The sequence below is a fragment of the Photinus pyralis genome, unplaced genomic scaffold (assembly GCF_008802855.1).
Source record: "Photinus pyralis isolate 1611_PpyrPB1 unplaced genomic scaffold, Ppyr1.3 Ppyr1.4_LG7, whole genome shotgun sequence".
In the NCBI taxonomy this organism is placed as follows: Eukaryota; Metazoa; Arthropoda; class Insecta; order Coleoptera; family Lampyridae; genus Photinus; species Photinus pyralis.
In genome coordinates this window covers 3,761,801-3,780,470 of record NW_022170738.1, presented here as the reverse complement: position 1 = coordinate 3,780,470, position 18,670 = coordinate 3,761,801, and the positions used below count along the sequence as shown (strand labels likewise).

General features: G+C 37.2%; 4 protein-coding genes across 4 annotated transcripts in view; 3 read left to right on the top strand and 1 right to left on the bottom strand.

Annotated features, from left to right (window-relative positions):
• The window catches only part of LOC116175466 (myelin transcription factor 1), a 35,102-nt gene extending 26,381 nt beyond the window's left edge, over positions 1 to 8,721 (top strand). The window contains exons 12-16 of the mRNA XM_031493601.1: positions 1,955 to 2,149; positions 2,241 to 2,303; positions 5,341 to 5,615; positions 6,975 to 7,129; positions 7,591 to 8,721. Of these exons, the coding sequence (XP_031349461.1) occupies positions 1,955 to 2,149; positions 2,241 to 2,303; positions 5,341 to 5,615; positions 6,975 to 7,129; positions 7,591 to 7,860 (958 nt within the window). The 3' untranslated portion in view covers positions 7,861 to 8,721. The remainder of the gene's footprint in view (positions 1 to 1,954; positions 2,150 to 2,240; positions 2,304 to 5,340; positions 5,616 to 6,974; positions 7,130 to 7,590) is intronic.
• Positions 8,722 to 10,730: 2,009 nt separating this feature from the next.
• Positions 10,731 to 11,495, top strand: LOC116175469. The gene is made up of 3 exons (XM_031493605.1): positions 10,731 to 10,864; positions 10,910 to 11,030; positions 11,084 to 11,495. The coding sequence occupies exons 1-3, from the start codon at positions 10,828 to 10,830 to the stop codon at positions 11,331 to 11,333; spliced, it is 408 nt and encodes a 135-aa protein (XP_031349465.1). The 5' UTR covers positions 10,731 to 10,827; the 3' UTR covers positions 11,334 to 11,495.
• Positions 11,320 to 12,312, bottom strand: LOC116175468 (zinc finger matrin-type protein 2). The gene is made up of 2 exons (XM_031493604.1): positions 11,962 to 12,312; positions 11,320 to 11,912 (listed from the first exon to the last, which is right to left on the bottom strand). Exons 1-2 carry the CDS (start codon positions 12,284 to 12,286, stop codon positions 11,641 to 11,643), a joined length of 597 nt encoding a protein of 198 aa, XP_031349464.1. The 5' UTR covers positions 12,287 to 12,312; the 3' UTR covers positions 11,320 to 11,640.
• Positions 12,313 to 12,374: 62 nt separating this feature from the next.
• On the top strand, positions 12,375 to 17,770 carry LOC116175467 (ATP-dependent RNA helicase abstrakt). Its single transcript, XM_031493603.1, has 10 exons — positions 12,375 to 12,478; positions 15,057 to 15,318; positions 15,368 to 15,503; positions 15,547 to 15,756; positions 15,802 to 16,092; positions 16,162 to 16,324; positions 16,371 to 16,502; positions 16,833 to 17,151; positions 17,204 to 17,386; positions 17,437 to 17,770. Exons 1-10 carry the CDS (start codon positions 12,452 to 12,454, stop codon positions 17,571 to 17,573), a joined length of 1,860 nt encoding a protein of 619 aa, XP_031349463.1. The 5' UTR covers positions 12,375 to 12,451; the 3' UTR covers positions 17,574 to 17,770.
• Positions 17,771 to 18,670: the final 900 nt, after the last annotated feature.

Below are 18,670 nucleotides of genomic sequence, written 5' to 3'. Positions count from 1 at the left end.
GGGACTAAGTGCGTATCTGTTTTAATCCCGAGAGTGCACAGTACTGTCACTTTATCCTGCAGTTACTATTAATCTATTCAGTGGGAAGGTATGATGATCTACCATTTAACCTATTCATGTACTTGATCTAGAACGTAACCCTATCCGTCAACCTAACAACTCGGCTTCAATGGTGGCACAGATCCACAGAACTAAAATCAAGTGCACATACCTCGGTATGGTGTTTAGTTGTTGCAAGGTTTGGATTCCGTACGGTAATGCGAAAATAGCTAATCCTAATGAAATTTGGTAACTGCGTCTTTTTTTCAACATGAAAATAGCGTATTTTGGGGTGGTCAGTTTCATGAAGTTGCCCGCCCGTATGGCGCAGTTCAATTGAAGCTGGAATGGCGTACTAAGGGTCCCTGGTTCGAATCCGGGTTCCGGCATGTATATTATGTAAATGTATATAGCGGGTCGGGTTGGTGGAACGGCCTTGGATGAAACCCCGCCCACTCAAAAATAAAGGCAAAAATAAAATAAATAAATAAATAAAATAAAATTTGCTACGTAGGTGAATTCTCTATGTACTACCTACTTTACAACAAATTGATGTAAAAATTTCTGCATAAAACTTTTAAAAAAATTGTCGACACCCATGTGCAAAAGTAATGTAGGATAAAAGTTTTCTCTTTAACATTTTTTATATCCTTCGAATGGGAAAATGGAAATTGGAGATCGCATACCATGTATGTATGGCAAGTAAATCACCCTGTATACCAATTTCTCTTAGCATTTGTTAATTCACATTTATCATCTGTTAATTCACTCATACTGTCTATCATTTGTCACTTGGTATCTGTCATTCCGATACTAATTTTCTATTGACACTGTTCGCCACTTCAAACTTATTGTACGTTAAAATACACATGCAACTGACATAGTGTCTGTTAATTGACACTTAATGATTTTGTAGTGTCAATTGACAGATATACACTGTGTCCAAAATAAGGATGTCTATCATCATGGAGATCTCGGAAAAATAGAAGATACTCAGATGGTCAAATTAGTTGCGCAATTAAAGAGTAATTATCACGCCGTAAAGAAAACCAGAAAATTCCGATTATATATTGGAATATACCTATTCCAGAAAAACCGAAATTTGCCGATTTCGTTTTTATTTTTTCCTGATGTTATTTGGTCATATATCAAAAAACACAAAAAAAAACACTTTCTCATTCTCATTCTCAACAACGTTTTGTTTCGGAGAAATTGTCATCAACTTTATTTTTGTATAGGGCCCGTAAAAAAAAGTACATACTGTATTGAGTAGCAATCTATTTGGTTACGAATTCAACGATGTACGGCACAAAAAAAAAGAAACAAACGTTGGAAACTGTTCGTTTTCAACAGGATGGTGCAGCCGCGCACAACTCCCTAATCGTTCGAGATTACTTATCAGATGAATTTTTCTCTTTTACTCTTATCTAATAGCTGAAGCTATTGGATATTGGAGGCCTAACTGAATTACATTATCGATCTAGACCTGAAATGAGACTAGATTTACCTACTTCAGTCAATAGTTCATTACATAATTTTCAAAACTAGAGCAAATTAGACTCTGATTATCGGTATTTGATCGCAGCGCGGTATATCTTAACTTCAACGGAACACGCCACCCTGATCACGCAAAGGAGTTGATTCAGCGTAGCACGGTAAGCTGTTACGGTATGGGCATGTGTCCAGCAATCACGGTTAATCACTATCACAGTGATAATGTTGTACGCTATACTGATACCATATAATACCCATGTGCACTATGGAATCATCAAATCTTATGGTTGTGGTTACGCGTTTGATCAACTTAGTCTAGCGACCATGACCATCCCTAAGTACTTAAATTGATTGTCTCTGAGTCACATTCTTTCTGGTACCCAATCAACTTGTATCTAATGAGACTTTTGTGCGTTTACAGCCTCTCGGGGTGCCCAAGGGCGGATCGGTCACAAATTCAAGCGCACTCTCAAGAATTAAAATGCCCCACGCCTGGCTGCGATGGTTCAGGTCACGTCACGGGTAACTACTCGTCGCATAGAAGCCTATCCGGTTGCCCAAGAGCCAACAAGCCCAAGAGTAAACCCCGAGACGGACAAGACTCTGAACCGCTAAGGTAGGCATTACTAAGGTTCAATTAGGAATCATTTCTTAGTTTTATTCTACCTACGTTACTAACTTTAAATATGCGCTTTTCACGCTCTCAGATGCCCTATTCCAGGTTGTGACGGCTCGGGACATGCGACGGGAAAGTTCTTGTCGCACAGAAGGTAATGCTTGTGAATGCCATACGTGTTAATTACACTGTTAATGACTAATACAGTTTTCACAATAAAAATCTATGCACATAATTGCCTCATTTGAATCTTCATTGATTCTAGATGTAATTAACAATCACACAACCTTTGTTGTAATCGGTAATTTTCCGAGTACGCATTTCTGATGTAGGTACAGAATATACTATACATACAAGTGTCCATATTTTCTAACTTGATATCTCATTTAGTGTCACCTCTAACAATCGATCATTTCACCATTAAAATAATAAAAACGAGAATAAAAATGCTATTGTGTATGTAAATATATTGATTATGCGCGGTAAGTGGATTCGAATTATCCAACGCTTAATATTGTCCTTGTATACAGAAAAAGAAAGCACCCAAAAGTGGTTTGTATTTTATGCATAGTGGCACAAAGACATTATTCATGGTCTGTCTTCGATGTCCATTGCTGATATTTTCGCCAGTTTTAATTCTCACGTTTTTAAACCGACCATTAAGCACGCGTTACATGCTTCACAATGGCTTCTTAGGTAGGTACCTACATCACTTGTATAGGGTTTTTGTTTATGTCATAAACGTAGCAATTTATAGTGCCCAAATAGAAATTAAATTAAACTAAATGGTTCAATATCAAAAGTAGGGCGAATTACCTAAAAAGATATTTGGAGTGGTGATGAACGTGACGTGTTTCAATGAAAGGTACGATGGTCTCAATTGAACAATTTAATAGAGTATTTACACAATGGTCAAAGTAAGCAAATCATGTTTTCTGAGTGATATTATGCAACTTTTCGTGGATATGTTGAAATAAAATCTTAATATGTTGCATAAACAAATAGTACCTACCTACCTGCATTTCTTGATTTTTCATTCTTTCAAAAAGGTCCCAGGTTTCAGTTAAAATTTTTAAATTTAAGTTTTCGGTTGGTATATACAAATGCAATTACGGTTCCTGTTGGAAATAAGTAAATAAGTTCATCCCTTAATTAATTAAAATTGACTCACATTTTCGAGAGAAAAATAGAACAGGGATAATATATGTTGAAAACATAGCAAGTTATTTTGTCCAAACAAGATTGGGTGGTAATGGTAGAGGGGATTTTTTGGAAATGAACCAAAAGGATCCAAAATGTTTCATCCAAAAATCCTAAATTGTATATTAATGTTTGCTTTCTAATTCGTTATTTACATGTTGAAAACCTTGCAAATACCAGATCTCATAGAGATTAGAATTTTGTTCCTCCGTAACGGGGTTTGTCATCTAGCAATCCCCGAACACATTTAAAGCCGTTAAGATTAACTGTGCGGTCCTTCGAAATGTTAAGGTTGCATAGAAAAAAGAACTCATATTTTAGTAGGTAAGGCTTAAAGACTTGGCTCTAAAGGAAATATTTCCGCTAATGAGTGGAGTACGCAATTTTATTTCGGGCTTTCAGTATCTTAAAAGAAGCATTACTATAAATGCAAAAGTAGAAAAATTAAAGTAATTCACCCGTTTTAAACGTTTAGGTAGCAAATGACAACTAATTTAATTTCTATCGAAAACCATGCAATTTTTTGTGGTTTTTGACCTTTGTTTTAAATAATTTATATTTAGCATCAAACTTCTTTTACTACTTCTGGTATTGGATCTGTTATTTTGTAAAATGTTTTCTCTTGCTTTCGTTGGTTTATTTAGGTTTACATGGAGATCTTGGAAACCATAGAAGATACAAAGATGGTCAAATTAGGGAGAAGTTGCGCAATTAATATTATCATGCTTTAAAGAAAGCTACAGAATTCCGATTACTTCCGAAGATATGCCAGAAAACCCGAAATTTGCCGATATCATATTCATTCTTGCTGATATTATTTGAGCAGATACAAAAAAAACGCCTTCTCATTGCCACTTTTTGAGCCCTACAAGACACCGTTTCCTGGAAAATGAAAAATATATCCGATAATTAATATTCTCACACGATTCCGGGGTTGTGTGCGAATGCACCATCCTATTGAATCCAACAATTTCCAACTTTTGTTTCCTGTGTGTGCCTTGCTTAGTATGTACTTTTTCTACGGGCCATATAAAAAAATAAATTTAATGGTGATTTCTCCAAAACGAAGGATAGGTATACTGAAAATGTCTCAACAGTGCTCAAAGCAGTAGAGTTCAAAAGGTGACAATGAGAAAGTTTTTTTTAAATTTTTTGTAGGTATCTGTTCTAATAACATAATAAAAAAATTGGCAAATTTCGGTTTTTTGGGATATCGTCAGAAGTAATTGGTATTTTCTGGTTTTCTAGTAACCCCATATCGGGTATCCGCCTAATGGAATAAAATCAATAATAAATAAATGGTGGCCCGTTCAAAGACAAGTTTTATTTGCACATCTTTTTCAACAAAAACTCGCTGTACAGAGGACGTACCAACACGAACTGCATATTGTCTAATTTTTAGATTTTACAAACATTCTAGCAAAAAAAAACCAAATAATATTCGCTAAACGCGTCTAAAATGGTGCTTTAAAGTTTAAATAAGATCTTAAAATATGCTGTTGAGAGTGATTATCGAATTTTCTGATTTTGTAAAACAACACCAATTTTCCAAAATCAGATTTCACCCAAATTTTTTTTTTGGAAAAAATGAAGAATCCAACATTAATTTCTGTAATTTCCAAACGGAACTCCGAGCTACTGTTAGATGCCAGCGAGAATGATGAGTTGGCACTGACGCATATATATACCTATGCTGATCACGAATATTTTTTTAACTCGTTGATTATCATAAAATTGAGCGAAAGTTGCCATTACGCTTAAGAAGTTAAATGGAGAGTTAAATAGTGGGTTGACCATCTCTCCCAATCAAAATTAAAATCCGTTTGTGTTCTTTTGAATAATTATTTTCAGTGACGTATTGAAGTCGTTGTGGCTCCACCATGTATACAAAATCCAAAACAAATGCCCAGAAAACGTTTCGGAAACATTGTATTACTTTTTGTCTTTTCAAAATTGAGTACCTACCTAATTAATGTTTCATATTTTTGTAGTGCTTCAGGCTGCCCAATAGCAAATCGTAACAAAATGCGTGGTGTAATTGACACCGGCGGCAATGTAGACCAACACAAGGCAGCGGCGGTTGCAGCTTCAGCAATGAAATTCGAAGGCGTTAATTGTCCTACGCCCGGCTGTGATGGCACAGGTCACATTAACGGATCTTTTCTTACTCATCGATCATTAAGTGGTTGTCCGGTTGCAGGACAGACGGCCAAAAAACACAAATATGAAGACATGCCATCGTTCTACTCGAAGGGATACGGAACAGGTAATTGCAACATTCCGAACTTCAGTTTCTACACATAGCGTAACGCCGTAATCACCTTAAAAATTTCTATTTTGGCTGTGAAATAGAAATTTTTAAGACTTTTATTTGTTACTCAAATCAAGCAGAACTTAAGTGTCACAAGCTACTAATAGAACATAAAATACATAATTTCCCAACGTACAAGTCCGCAAACGGTCTAGGACATAACGGCGCGGCCACTAGTGCGCCGAAGATGAGAAGGCGCATACTGCGCGCGATAAAAGGGCGGGAGTTAGTATGAGTATGTTATAGATTGAATCAGTGGCAGTGGCAGTTAGCAACCAGAAATGCTAGTCAAGGGGGCTGGACAACCTGCAATTATAAATTTTTTAGACAAGTGTTTGGGCGCTGAAAGCAGTAGGTACATATTACGATTTGATAGTCAAACTAGATGCCGGGGGGGGGGGGGGCACTGTGCCCCCCCCCCTCTGATTGAACCACTGGCATTGCTCCTTCAGACTCAAACACATTTTATAGAAATTGATTTTTGTTCTGTTGCCTGCCATATCATGCCAATAATGTACTAAAAATAATTAAAATACCATAATTCCATTGATTGATTATAGTTTTTCCCGTTGCATGTCCACTGCCTGTAACCGTACTCACCGACCCTAGTGCATTAGATTTTAGAACGGTGCTTCAACCCTATGTTCATTTTGAAAAATAATGTCTGCGTATTATGAAATGTCCAATCGAATCTATGGATTTTTTAAAACTTTGTTAGCTTCTTAGTATCCAACTCTTGAACGTTCGGCGCCCTATTGCCTTCGCACCCTATTGACACACAACCTTTTGTCTCGCGTCTTTTTACCCTCGTGCCTTATCGTCTCGTGCCCTAATGTCCAGCTCCGAGTCTACTAACCTTTTCCGTGTAAACAATGAAGACATTTTGGAAATTTCATTGAGATTAATATGGTATTATAGTGTCATGACTATAATTTAAGTTTAATATTATTGAGTAACAAATGAAATAGTACCTATACATTATACGTAAGGTAACGGTTTTTACAAGCTCCAATTCCATTTTTGCATAACGGCTCGCTAGTAAAACATCTTTACCGCATAATGTAAAATGTCATTACTTACCTTCACCATTGATTATACACACTGTGTTTAATCAATGCTTTCACAATGGGTCCACAAAGAAGAACGCATTTAAAAAATACTTATTCTATGAAAAGCAAAGTGCTTGAATATAGACAGTTTTCTCTCTAAGAGACCTTTTCATGGTACCGAAATAGATAGTTACAGCGTTTGGTCACGTGTTAAAAAAAATTAAATCGTCTTCGTAACAAACTTAAATCGCCTTACTTGTTGCAGGTATGGATACCTCGGTTGGGAACGGTGAAGACCTCATGACTTTAGAGGCAGAGATTTCGGAACTACAAAGAGAAAATGCGCGCGTAGAATCTCAAATGATAAAATTAAAAAATGATATTAATGCCATGGAAAGCCATCTTAGTCATGGAGAAAAGGTAAAGAATAAGAATTACACAAACACTTTGCTATATACAGTGCAGTGCGGTATAAGGTGTTACTTGTCAATCAAATTTACCGCCTTTTTTTGTCAAATGTAATACACTCTAGAATTTATTTCAAAAATCGTGTAACACTTTCTTTGAGTCGGATCTGCCTGCGCATTTATCAGCTTTTTTCCTTTTTTGCATGTTTCGTTATAAAACGGTAATCATCAAAGATCTCAAATCACATTCATCTTAATGGTACTTTCTTGTCATGCTTGTTGCCTATTGACATTTTTGATGATTACAGTCAAACAAGTGCAGAGAGCTAAACCACTTCTGAAATTTCTCTAGATTGTATCGATATTTGTACTATTAAAAACGAAGTTTGTCTAAAAGTACACCTAACTTCACTTTCGTATTCGCCAGCATTTTCATAAAAAAGCATTCGGACTACACTAAAAATTTCCCACCAGGAAACGCAAGCCTTGACCCAACGGAACAGCAACCTCAACGAGTACTACGAGAGCTTGCGCAACAATGTCATCACCTTGTTAGAGCACGTTCGTCTCCCAGGTGGTGGCTCCACGCCTGAAAAAATCGGACAAGAGAATTTTGATTCGTATTTAACAAAACTGCAAACCCTATGTACTCCGGACGGGTATTGTAGCGAGGAGAATAGGCCATTATATGAAACTGTCAAGTGTGCTCTTCAAGATTTTACTGTCCTACCTACACCAATTTAATATTTCTAATATTGTTTTTAAGCAATTCTCTATTGTGATCACATTGTAAATAATTCTAAACCCCTTCCCCCGAGATAATGTTAGCAATTAATGAGAGTCGAATGGCACGACTAAAAAAAGAAATTGTAGATACTTCTGATACCTAGAAGAAAAACAATGTACATTTCAGTGTACATAAACCGTTTTAAATTTGAGTATTAAAAATTGTGTTCTCTGCTTTTATACACATTTAAGTAGACAATTTGATTTTTAATATTGTTAGTTAAAATGGAAACGAAACAAGTGGTAAGTGTCCCATAACAAACTTAGGTTTCTAATGTTATTTTTACGTAATAGTGTACCTATTGTACAAATACATAAAATACCTTCCTCATAGAGGAGTGTAATATATTTTAATAACTTGCTTCACATTACCATGTAATTTTGTTCTTAATCTGTGATTACGCTACCTAATATTTATACCTAAACCTAACGTTAACTGTAAATTTAGCATTTGTGCAATTATATGTTACACTAACGAAATACAATTGTGGTGTTAACTGAAAGCAAGTTTTACATTGGTATTAACGTTTATTTTGCAATGCAAAACTTACGCGGTACCTACCTAGGTACTATAAATTAATTTTTGAATCTTATTTATTACGAACGTTATTTATTTATTATTTGTTCTTTATTGTATCAATGTTTCAATTCATTTTTGAGAGCTGTTATCTAACGTTATTGTGTAATGTAATGTGTAAATATGCGAATTAGTATACAATTCCGATTCTTAACATAAAGGTATTATTTGTTCACACGGTATATCTATGTTAATATACATGTGTTGTTAAATAAATTGGAACGAAAGCAGGTTTACTATTATTCAGGTTTTTTTAGCTGTTCTCCCTGCAACTTATTGATAAGTAAGTAATAGGTACATGATAAAGAAATCCAACAGTTGTACCTACTCTAATTCTGGCACACTCACCCGCTGATATCCCTATGTATAGCTACAAGTGGCACAATAAATGTAATGTATAAGAAAATACATCTGGTCACAGTATATCCCCCTGTGCTCTGGTTTCTCTTCAAATGGAAATAAATCTTCCATCTTTCAAATAGTGCAGGCTCTGTGCATAGCACCAAGATCCAGCGCATGGCCGTTTGTGTCTGTATTTTGTGTTTCCTTTCGTTGTGGTACTTAAAACCGACGTCATTAAGACGGTTGACGACATCAAAATGACCTTCATGCAAGCCCTGGGTCCTAAAAGTCTATAGGGATGACGTTTCACTAGGTGGACAGGATTGGTCGCAATACGGCCGTTGGTCCACCAGTAATAATACTGTGGAATGAGCTCATAGTGGAATGAATCCACATTAAAGAGCTATAAACTAGATGCAAGGAAACCAAAGCTTAGGTAGGTCATGGCAACGTTTTGTTGAGGCCAGCATGTCGAAGAACCCTTGGAGTGTAGTCTACAAGATATTTCCCTTTGATCCTCCAACGTCCGCGACAGATACGCACCGATTTCGAACAAACCATGGATGCGCCTTTGAATATTGTCTCCGATGACAATCCAACAACCGACGAATCCAAAATACGTTCCCGCGTGTTATAAAGGCAGTGTGGGGCTATCACCAACCCAAATATTTCTCCATTCTTATTAACTGGTTACAGCTTCTGGCATTCTTTCGATGCCTCTAACTTTCTTGTTGCTATTACCACAGTCTGTGCTATTACTCCATCTATATACTTTTTTATAAGGTTCCAGTCTTCGGCGCTTTCTATAGCATTAGTGTGCATTGTGTTATCTACTACCTTTAGCGCTAACCTTGTTCTTTGGCCGCCGCATTTAGGACATTCGAACATTCCGTGACCTTCCCAACCTCTATGTCCGCAAAAAAAAACTCCATTTTCTCCGTCGTCTGTTAGAAACTGTGTGACCTACCAGTGTCTGTCCACGACCCTTTTTTTTCCCAATTCGGGCGGCAATATTTTTATTGTTTCTTGTCTTTATCGCCTAATCTTCTTTCGTCTACCACAAGTCTCAGCGGTGTTGTGCTTGCCACCACAAATAAATCCTTTGTAGGCATTATGTGGTATGCTGGGGCCGAGGCTGAGGCTTACGGCCATCTTTCTTTGAGCATATTCTGCACCTCTTTTGTTTGGGTAGCTACGTCCCACGTTTCGCATCCGTACAGCACCATACATTATTAACTGTCGATGGCAGCATTCTTCTTTGTCCCCCTTTTGATCCTAGTAGTCGTCGCCAAATGTTTGCTATCTTGGTACGTACCCCTTTCAAGCGCTTTCCAATGATTACATAATATACTTATCGAGTCTTAGGACGGCTGCCCCATATACATCTAAGTATATGTTGACTGGTTTCTTGCTATAAAGGTGCCGCTTTATAATTTTGTGACCCACTAAAGTCCTTTTTCATTCATCCAGCTTTGGGTAATCGGTCCTTTTATGTGTCAAGAGGTGAGAGCTAATCGGGAAAACAATTGAATTAAATGCAGAATTTTGTGCGTAAGAAAAAACAAGAACCAATAAAATATAGTACCTACACAAGAAGGCGGTACTAGGAAAACCTTTTGTGAACAAAAAACCCGGCATAACCCACACAAATAGACGCAATAAATCAACTATGACAACAAAATTCAAAAGAGATATACACATAATCATCAAACATCTCAGTGACAAGAATAGGGTATCTTATTTTATATATATGAACACAATTGGTGTATAGAAACCAAATTGGACATTAAGACACAACCAAACTAAATCCGCAAATGCTAACTGCAACCCAATTAGACTATATGCAGATCAGAAATCTTTTGTTTGTAGAAATGGTCTTTATTGTCTCATTTTTCAAAAACTGTTTGCCTATAGATATCAATTTGACAATTCTTTTAATTTCAATTTGTCATTTGTACATGCCATTTGTTCTTTGCTGGTTTTATGAAAAGAATCAAACTCTATGAATGAAATATGTTTTGGCTTTGTTTACCATTTGCAATGGTAAAATTATAAACCTTAAAATTCTTTCATTACATTATTTTACAGTTTTGGCACTTCCACCATGCAACGAGGACATTCTAATGAAATACCTGGCCAATATGCAAATAATTAATCCAGAAATGATTATAAACCTGTCCACACTCGACAGCTTACCTAAACTATGCGAGTAGGTGTTTCAGATTAATCACACTAATATTACTTACTGCACTCCATTTTTAGTAAAATTGCGGAAAATTTAAATCAATTAAGTACATATTTACAGTCATGCACTCCCTTCGAACATAGTTTATTTACCAAGTTAATTCAAGGAGTCGACACACTTTATAATAAATTATGTACAAACACCAAATTTGCTCGAGACTTCATAAACCATCACAACTGCCTTCATACATCTAGAGATGCATTTGTAGCATGCAATGGACCCGAGGATTGGATTGAAAATAGTAACAATGAAATAATATGCGAGTAACTGGCGGTGTTTGATTTATACAAACATTAACAGAGTGCTTTTATAGTTCTTACAAACGCATACTAAATTGTTACTATAATGAAACACTCGCTCACTGTGGAAACTTAGCTGCAAAAAATATGGCAGAGCTTACAACAGAAGTTATTAATAGTGTACTAGTAATTAAATGTGACAATATCAACCAAACCTACAAGGGAGTTTTAGAAACGGACAGCGGTGGGAGTATTGCTACATTTCAATTGAAGATGCTAGTCTCGATTCTCATACTGAAATTTTCACTCACAATGTCTCTTTATTTTAACTAGCACTACTTTTTTTTTCCTGACCCAAAACCAGTAAATCCCATTATACTAGTAAGTTCGCCGGCTTGTTCGTTAGGTTCTTCCATTTCTTCCGCTTTCCTCTTCTCCTTTCGTTTTTCTCTTCGATACTCCTTCAATTTTTCCTCTTCCTCTGCGATTTCTTGCATGCGTTGGGCCATGTCGTAATCTTTTCGCTTCTCCTCCATCTTCTTTTTGTTACTTTGAAATCTACCTTTCACCGCATCTAACGAACTACGCTCAACTCGCATTGACATACCTAAAAACTAGAATAATACCGCCACATATTTAATAAATTGTGTACTTACCTAAATTACGTTGGTGTTTTTTACCGTTGATGTGATCCAAGAAGTTGATGGAATCCTTAACGACGCAATCGCACACATTGCAGTAGTAACCGCCCGATTGCGATGTCGGCGTGTTTTTATTAATAACGATACTTTTGCCAAGTTTCGAGTCTAAGTCTACTTTATACTCTCTCGGTTTCAGTAGTTCACGTTTCACCGGAGGGCCCTTCTTTCGATTTTCCTCGTCATCTTCTCGTTCTCGTTCCTCGCGCTTTCTCTCCTCTGCTAATCTTTCATACTCTGCGCGGTCCCACTTTCTGCGGTGATCATCTGGTCTCATAGTCATTGTTATTGTACAAATGGGATATAATTCACTTAAAACTTGATTAAAAGAGTGAAAAAGTGGAAAACTCAGGAAAACGACTGTGTCTAATGCCACGTTTGTTATGAAAGTGACACAAAAGTCAGGTTATGTGTTTTGTTTTGGTGCGCGTTTAAAACAAAACAAATCATGAGTGAAGGCGATCCCCCTATTAAAGTGAGTGCAGTAAAGTATCCACTTTTGTGTTAAGTATGATGTGAGCAAGGAGTGTTTGAAGTCTGCTGAGGTTCGATTTCCTTAAATCGTTTTGTGTGATCTTTGCAATTCGAAGAGGACACCCAGTATTACATTGGCTGATAACTTGATGTGATGTTTTGATTTCCTTCTGACATCACCTGTATAATGTAGGTGTTTGTCCATTAGGCCAGGTTCCTAAATGGTTTCGGCCACAATCTTAATCTTCATCGTCTGAAGGATGGACGCTCCACCTCCACCATTAGATCTTCAAAGAATTCTTGAAGTGAACCTGTCCGTATTTTTTATGTCATTGTTTGCTGTGCTTTTTACTTAGTCAAGTATTTCCTTGCTGGCTGTGGTGGATAAAATTTCACAAATCGATTCAATTGCTCAAGAGAGAAACCAAGATAGAATTTTGGTATACAGGCTGTTTCTAAATATTATATACATACAGAAGGGGCGAATTTTTTACTTACTTTAGACTAAAAATCTATAGGCTTGATTACCGATCTACAGGGTGTTAAAATTTCAAGATTTAAGTTTAAGTCCTGCAGTTTTTGAGATATTTTGCTCATATTTGAAATATAGGTTACGCATTTTTATTTTATTATACCGTAGGTTACGCTGAAGGGCTTACATCATTGGACATGTCACTGGTAGTAAGAATCTACTGGGTGTTATTTTTTTCAAGGGCCTTGTTCCCTCGCATGTTCCATTTTCTACCCTTGAACCTTTTTCGGTAAGCCACTGGTAAATTGTAAAATAAGAATTTGATTTTTTGGTTTGTTTGGAAAGTTTTTGGTCTCTCATAATTTTTTCCTTTTTGCGACCGTTATAAAAAAAAACCCACTTTTCAGTAGTTAGCTAAATGCGAGGCTAAATGGCAGTAACAGTAAATAAAATGTGTCTTTTAGAGCAATGTTGCTAACCAGCTTAAAATTCGCCGGGTTGTAAAGGAGGATCGTGAGGTGTTTCGCACAAATGCTGGGATATGTCAAGGTGTCATAGACAAATTGAGAGTCTTACTTGCATTGGAAAGTTTTTTTTTATATATTTCTTATAGGTAGGTATGTAGGGATGAATCCCACCATCATTTTGATCAGTGGTCAAATTGAGGAGGTATGCAGAGGTAGACCATATCACTACTATAAGTAAAAAGTACTTATTTAAGAAAATGGACTTGTACCTGGCATTGCATGGGTCGCTACTTAAAAGTACCCCTGCTTTTTTTGCTTGTTTGGCCACTAAGTTGACGTGAGTTAAGTGAAAGTAAAAGTCAAGTTTGAAGAGAACCTCAAATCATTTGAAAAATGTAGTTTGGCACAAATTAGGTCTCCTTTTGATGCCACAACACTGTGAGGCAAAAGTGTACCTTATAGCAAAGATAATACTTATTATCTTTGCTTGTAGTAATCAGTCATAGCTCCACCTCCCCATAGGCTTTTCAGTTTACATTTTACCGGATTATTAACTTTCGATAAACAGGTCTTGATAGTAATGACAATATAAAAACGAAATATTCAAAATTCTCTTGCACAAATTTGAAGAGAATTAGAGATTTTTGTTTTGTATCTCATTCCCTAAATATCCAATATGGCACCCATAAGAAATAAAAAACTAGTACCCTGTAGCAACTACATCTGGCGGGTTATGGAAATGCTGATGACAGATTCAGATTCTCCGAAAAAAATAGAAGTTGCTAACGAGAACCGTCCATTTGTACTGTTCAAACTAGGGAAATGAAAACGAGATTTGACATTGTGAGTCTCGTTTTTAGTTTTTCGGTGATATTTCAGTTATTTTCAAAGATCCCACTGGTGAGCAACGAATTTGAACCACCCTGTACACAAAAATTAATGTTACTTTCCCTTGGGATTGGTGTAGGAATTTATATTTTTTTGTAAAATCGAAAATGGCGAGCTCAATAATAGGGTGGTCAGTCAATGTCTGATCCGAAGTCAGATCTTTTGTTACCCAATTTGCGTGTACAGTTTGGGAGCTATACGTCCCCAAAAATCCTATACTTTGCGTGTCTTCTTTCTTAGTTACCATAACGAATAGAAGGATGGAATTTACGGCTTTACCTAGGATTTTTAGTACGCCCCTTGTGAAAACAATTTTGATCTTCGCTAGGTTTGGATATCTGGGGGTTTTCCATGAAATTTATTGCGTGGTCTATTTACGTATTAAAGAACACAACTTCTTCATACAACTTTTTAAAAAAACTTATTTTGTCTTCGAATTCGCCTAAAATATTCAATTATTCGCTTCGCAAAAAATTGACCGACCGTGCACGCCGATTTTGCTTCTTTTGAAAATAAACGGAGGGAATGATGATATGTTACAAATGCGCAGCAATATACAGAGTGTGTACATTTTGTCAATCGTTTTCAGCTATTTTTTTTTACATTTCGAAGAGGGTTTGTCTGTGAGTTTTTTGTCAGACATCCAATTCTTTTCTCTGTTCCTTTTTGTAAAGTCTGCAGTTCAGCTTCCTTTGGGAGGTGTTGAATTTCTTCTTCCAAGAGTGTCCACCTAATTGAAACACTTGTTGTAGAGGTATAGGAAGGAAATTAAAGATGATTCCGACTCTGACGATTCCAAATACGTCCCATACGTTCCGATCAAAGAGCGCAAAAAACAAAAACTTCTCAAGCTCGGGAGGCTCGGCCAAATAAAGGAGGCCGAGCAAAGTAAGGTGAAATCGTCGAGCGAGAATGACAGTAACATCGAGGACGAGGACGAGGATCAAGCCTGGGGTAGGAAAAACAATATATCGTTGCTTGATCAGCATACAGAATTAAAGAAGTTAGCCGAAGGTGAGCACTCGCGTTATTGTTGCATGTATATCTTACACCAAAATCGCAGCAAAGAAAGTCAGCGCAGTCGAGCGGCAACTACGCAAAGAAGAAGAAATATTGGAGAGTGTAGCCGAAAAGAAGGCTTTGATGGGTGTTTCAGAATTGGCGAAAGGAATTCAGTACAGCGAACCAATAAAGACAAGGTAGTTCTTGTATTTATGAGTACATTTTATTAGGATTTTGTAGTTGGCGGCCTCCGCGGCATATCCTGGCCATGTCTGAAGCAAGGCACGAACGTTTACGGGCCGAACTTAGGATTCTGGTGGAAGGAGAAGACGTACCTTCTCCTATTCGTTCGTTCAAAGAAATGAAACTCCACAAAGGCATTATAGCCGGTTTAGAAGAGAAAAAAATTAAAAAACCCACTCCCATTCAAATCCAAGGCATTCCGACTGTGTTAGTTATTTTTATTGTGTCGTTACTTTTTGACTTCTATTTTAGTTTATCAGGTCGCGACATGATTGGAATTGCATTTACTGGGTCTGGCAAAACGCTAGTTTTCGCACTGCCACTAATTATGTTCTGCCTCGAGCAAGAGATGAAGATGCCCTTCATCAAAAATGAAGGACCGTACGGACTAATTATTTGCCCTTCGAGGGAACTTGCGAAGCAAACTTTCGATATTATACAATTTTTCTGTGATGCGCTCCAGAAACATGGCATGCCGGAAATACGGAGTTGTCTAGCAATTGGTGGCGTACCAGTTTCAGAGTCAATTGAAATTATCCAAAGGTACGTTTTTTAATTTAATTAAAATTTTACGGCGAGGTTGAAGGGCCACATCCAAATTTTTATTTTAAGGGGAGTGCATATTATGGTAGCAACTCCTGGAAGACTCATGGATATGCTCGAAAAAAAAATAGCACGGTTAAGCGTTTGCAGATACTTATGTATGGACGAAGCGGATCGTATGATTGATTTAGGTTTTGAGGAAGATGTTCGGACAATTTTTTCATACTTTAATGTAAGTATTCTGCAAGCAAGTAACACATAACTCTAGCATTAAACAGGGACAGAGACAAACCTTATTGTTTTCTGCTACGATGCCGAAAAAGATCCAAAATTTCGCTCGGTCGGCTCTTGTGAAACCAGTTACTATTAATGTGGGACGTGCCGGTGCTGCATCTATGAATGTTATTCAAGTAAGTACACTTGAAATTACTAGTGGTGTTCCAGGAGGCTAATGTTAGATAATCCACAAATCGATTTTGACTAAAACTAATGGATTAAGATAGTCATTCGACTCACGTAATGGGTAAAAAATCAATTAATCGATCTCAAATCTTAGGTAAAATACCCATCTATAATTTGCTAATTTAATCTTTATGAAATAATATGGCTCTACTGATAAAAACGACTGTTATCCTGTTCCATACATATCCTTCACACTAGATGACTAAAGCATAAAGTAACAATCGGACACATTTTTGTAAAAAGCTAATCTAATTCATAAAATGTATCTTGAATTGAAGGAAGTGGAATACGTAAAACAAGAAGCGAAGGTAGTCTATCTGTTGGAGTGCTTACAAAAAACTCAACCACCAGTACTAATCTTCGCTGAGAAGAAGCAAGACGTAGACGCAATTCACGAGTATCTACTATTGAAAGGGGTGGAGGCGGTTGCAATTCACGGCGGTAAAGATCAAGAAGAACGGTCTCGATCAGTTGAGGCGTTCAGAAAGCAACAAAAAGATGTACTCGTCGCCACCGATGTTGCTTCGAAGGGATTAGATTTCCCTGACGTACAACACGTGATTAACTACGACATGCCAGATGACGTTGAAAATTACGGTGAGTAGGTATTTAAGTCGACGAACAGTGCTGATTCTGGTGAATTTTCCAGTGCACAGGATTGGTCGTACTGGGCGATCTGGGCAACAAGGCCTCGCCACAACTTTTATTAATAAGGCCAACGATGAGTCGGTATTATTGGACTTAAAACATTTGTTGATGGAGGCTAAGCAGAAGGTGCCCACTTTTCTGTCTGAGTTATGCTCGGAAAGCGAGAAGTATCTCAATTTGGGAGGTAGGATACTTTACATAATTGTGGGGTTGGTTAACGATTAAAATCTTCAGATGATAGGGGTTGCAGTTATTGCGGTGGATTGGGTCATCGAATCACCGATTGTCCTAAGTTGGAAGCGTTGCAGAACAAACAAGCCTCAAACATTGGAAGGCGTGACTATTTGGCAAACACCGCCGCTGATTATTAGTTTGTGGCGAATTTTATTTGCCATAGGTCTAGACCTAGGCATTTATGTAAATACTTGGTCTATTTAAATATTTAGTGAATTTCTAGAACATTACAATCGTGATTAATTGTCGTATGCAATCGTTGAGAATGTGTGGTAATTTAATACGCCAAGATAGCATGTAAACGTTTGTTGTTCATAAAAAATTGTCCTCTAATTTCTCGAACTTTTACTTCATTTTAGTATAGAAAAATTTAGATATATACCGCTTCATATGAAAGGTAAACGCGAGTGGGATAGTGATAAGACGATTGTATTGAGAAAAGCGTGCGCTGTTGACGCAATTTCGGCGGACTCTGGGCTAGCTGTGAGGTTGCGTAGAATCGTCTGGAGAGACAGATAGAGGGATAAAATGCGGGTATATATAGAGGTCCAGCTCAATCTCGATCACAATAGCGTGCGAGCTAGTCGTACAGTTTTATGGATCGCCCAAATTCAATCACGCGGTTGTAAGAGAAATTCACTTGATTTTAGTTGCAAGGTGTCGCTTTCCGTGCCAGAGATTGTCGCCATCAAGGAGTACTGGAGAATATAAACTTCCGTGCCAAGTTCTGTGAATCCCGGAAAAAACTTAAATCATTCGGGTCTGAATTGGAGGATAGCCATGATTTAAACCGGAGTATATGCAGATAAAACGTCGGAGAAAAGGTACGTAACGCAACGCTCGTGTTAATAAAATTCCGATAAAGACAATTCGCTATAATCCGACACGTACATATACTCAGTGTTATCAATACAATTAATATTCATTCAAATAACAAACGAAAAGTAGTTAGAATTTGGGTTTTTTATTCTTATGCACAAACAATTCGAATTATTTCTTCGAAAATGTGACGCAAGTTTTGAACGCGGTCGAGGTAAATACAAGCTTCATTATCCTGAACATTTCCGTAGTACTACGAGCGGTAATTTTGTACGAACGCAAGTCACAAAAGGGTTCAACTGTCTCACACCGAGAGCGTCCCAGTTTCCAAATTTCCTGGAGGGACCCTTCTTTTGCAAGGGAACGCCGTACCATTTTTAACTTGAAGAAAACACCGATTCCAGCGATATATGTA

Coding starts and splice junctions, on each gene's coding strand:
- LOC116175469 (XM_031493605.1), top strand. CDS start 10,828: ATGAAATATGTTTTGGCTTTGTTTACCATTTGCAATG. Junction 10,865..10,909: donor TTTGTTTACCATTTGCAATG/GTAAAATTATAA, acceptor ATTATTTTACAG/TTTTGGCACTTCCACCATGC. Junction 11,031..11,083: donor AGCTTACCTAAACTATGCGA/GTAGGTGTTTCA, acceptor CTCCATTTTTAG/TAAAATTGCGGAAAATTTAA.
- LOC116175468 (XM_031493604.1), bottom strand. CDS start 12,286: ATGACTATGAGACCAGATGATCACCGCAGAAAGTGGGACCGCGCAGAG. Junction 11,913..11,961: donor AAAACACCAACGTAATTTAG/GTAAGTACACAA, acceptor TCTAGTTTTTAG/GTATGTCAATGCGAGTTGAG.
- LOC116175467 (XM_031493603.1), top strand. CDS start 12,452: ATGAGTGAAGGCGATCCCCCTATTAAA. Junction 15,319..15,367: donor ATTAAAGAAGTTAGCCGAAG/GTGAGCACTCGC, acceptor CCAAAATCGCAG/CAAAGAAAGTCAGCGCAGTC. Junction 15,757..15,801: donor ATCCAAGGCATTCCGACTGT/GTTAGTTATTTT, acceptor CTTCTATTTTAG/TTTATCAGGTCGCGACATGA.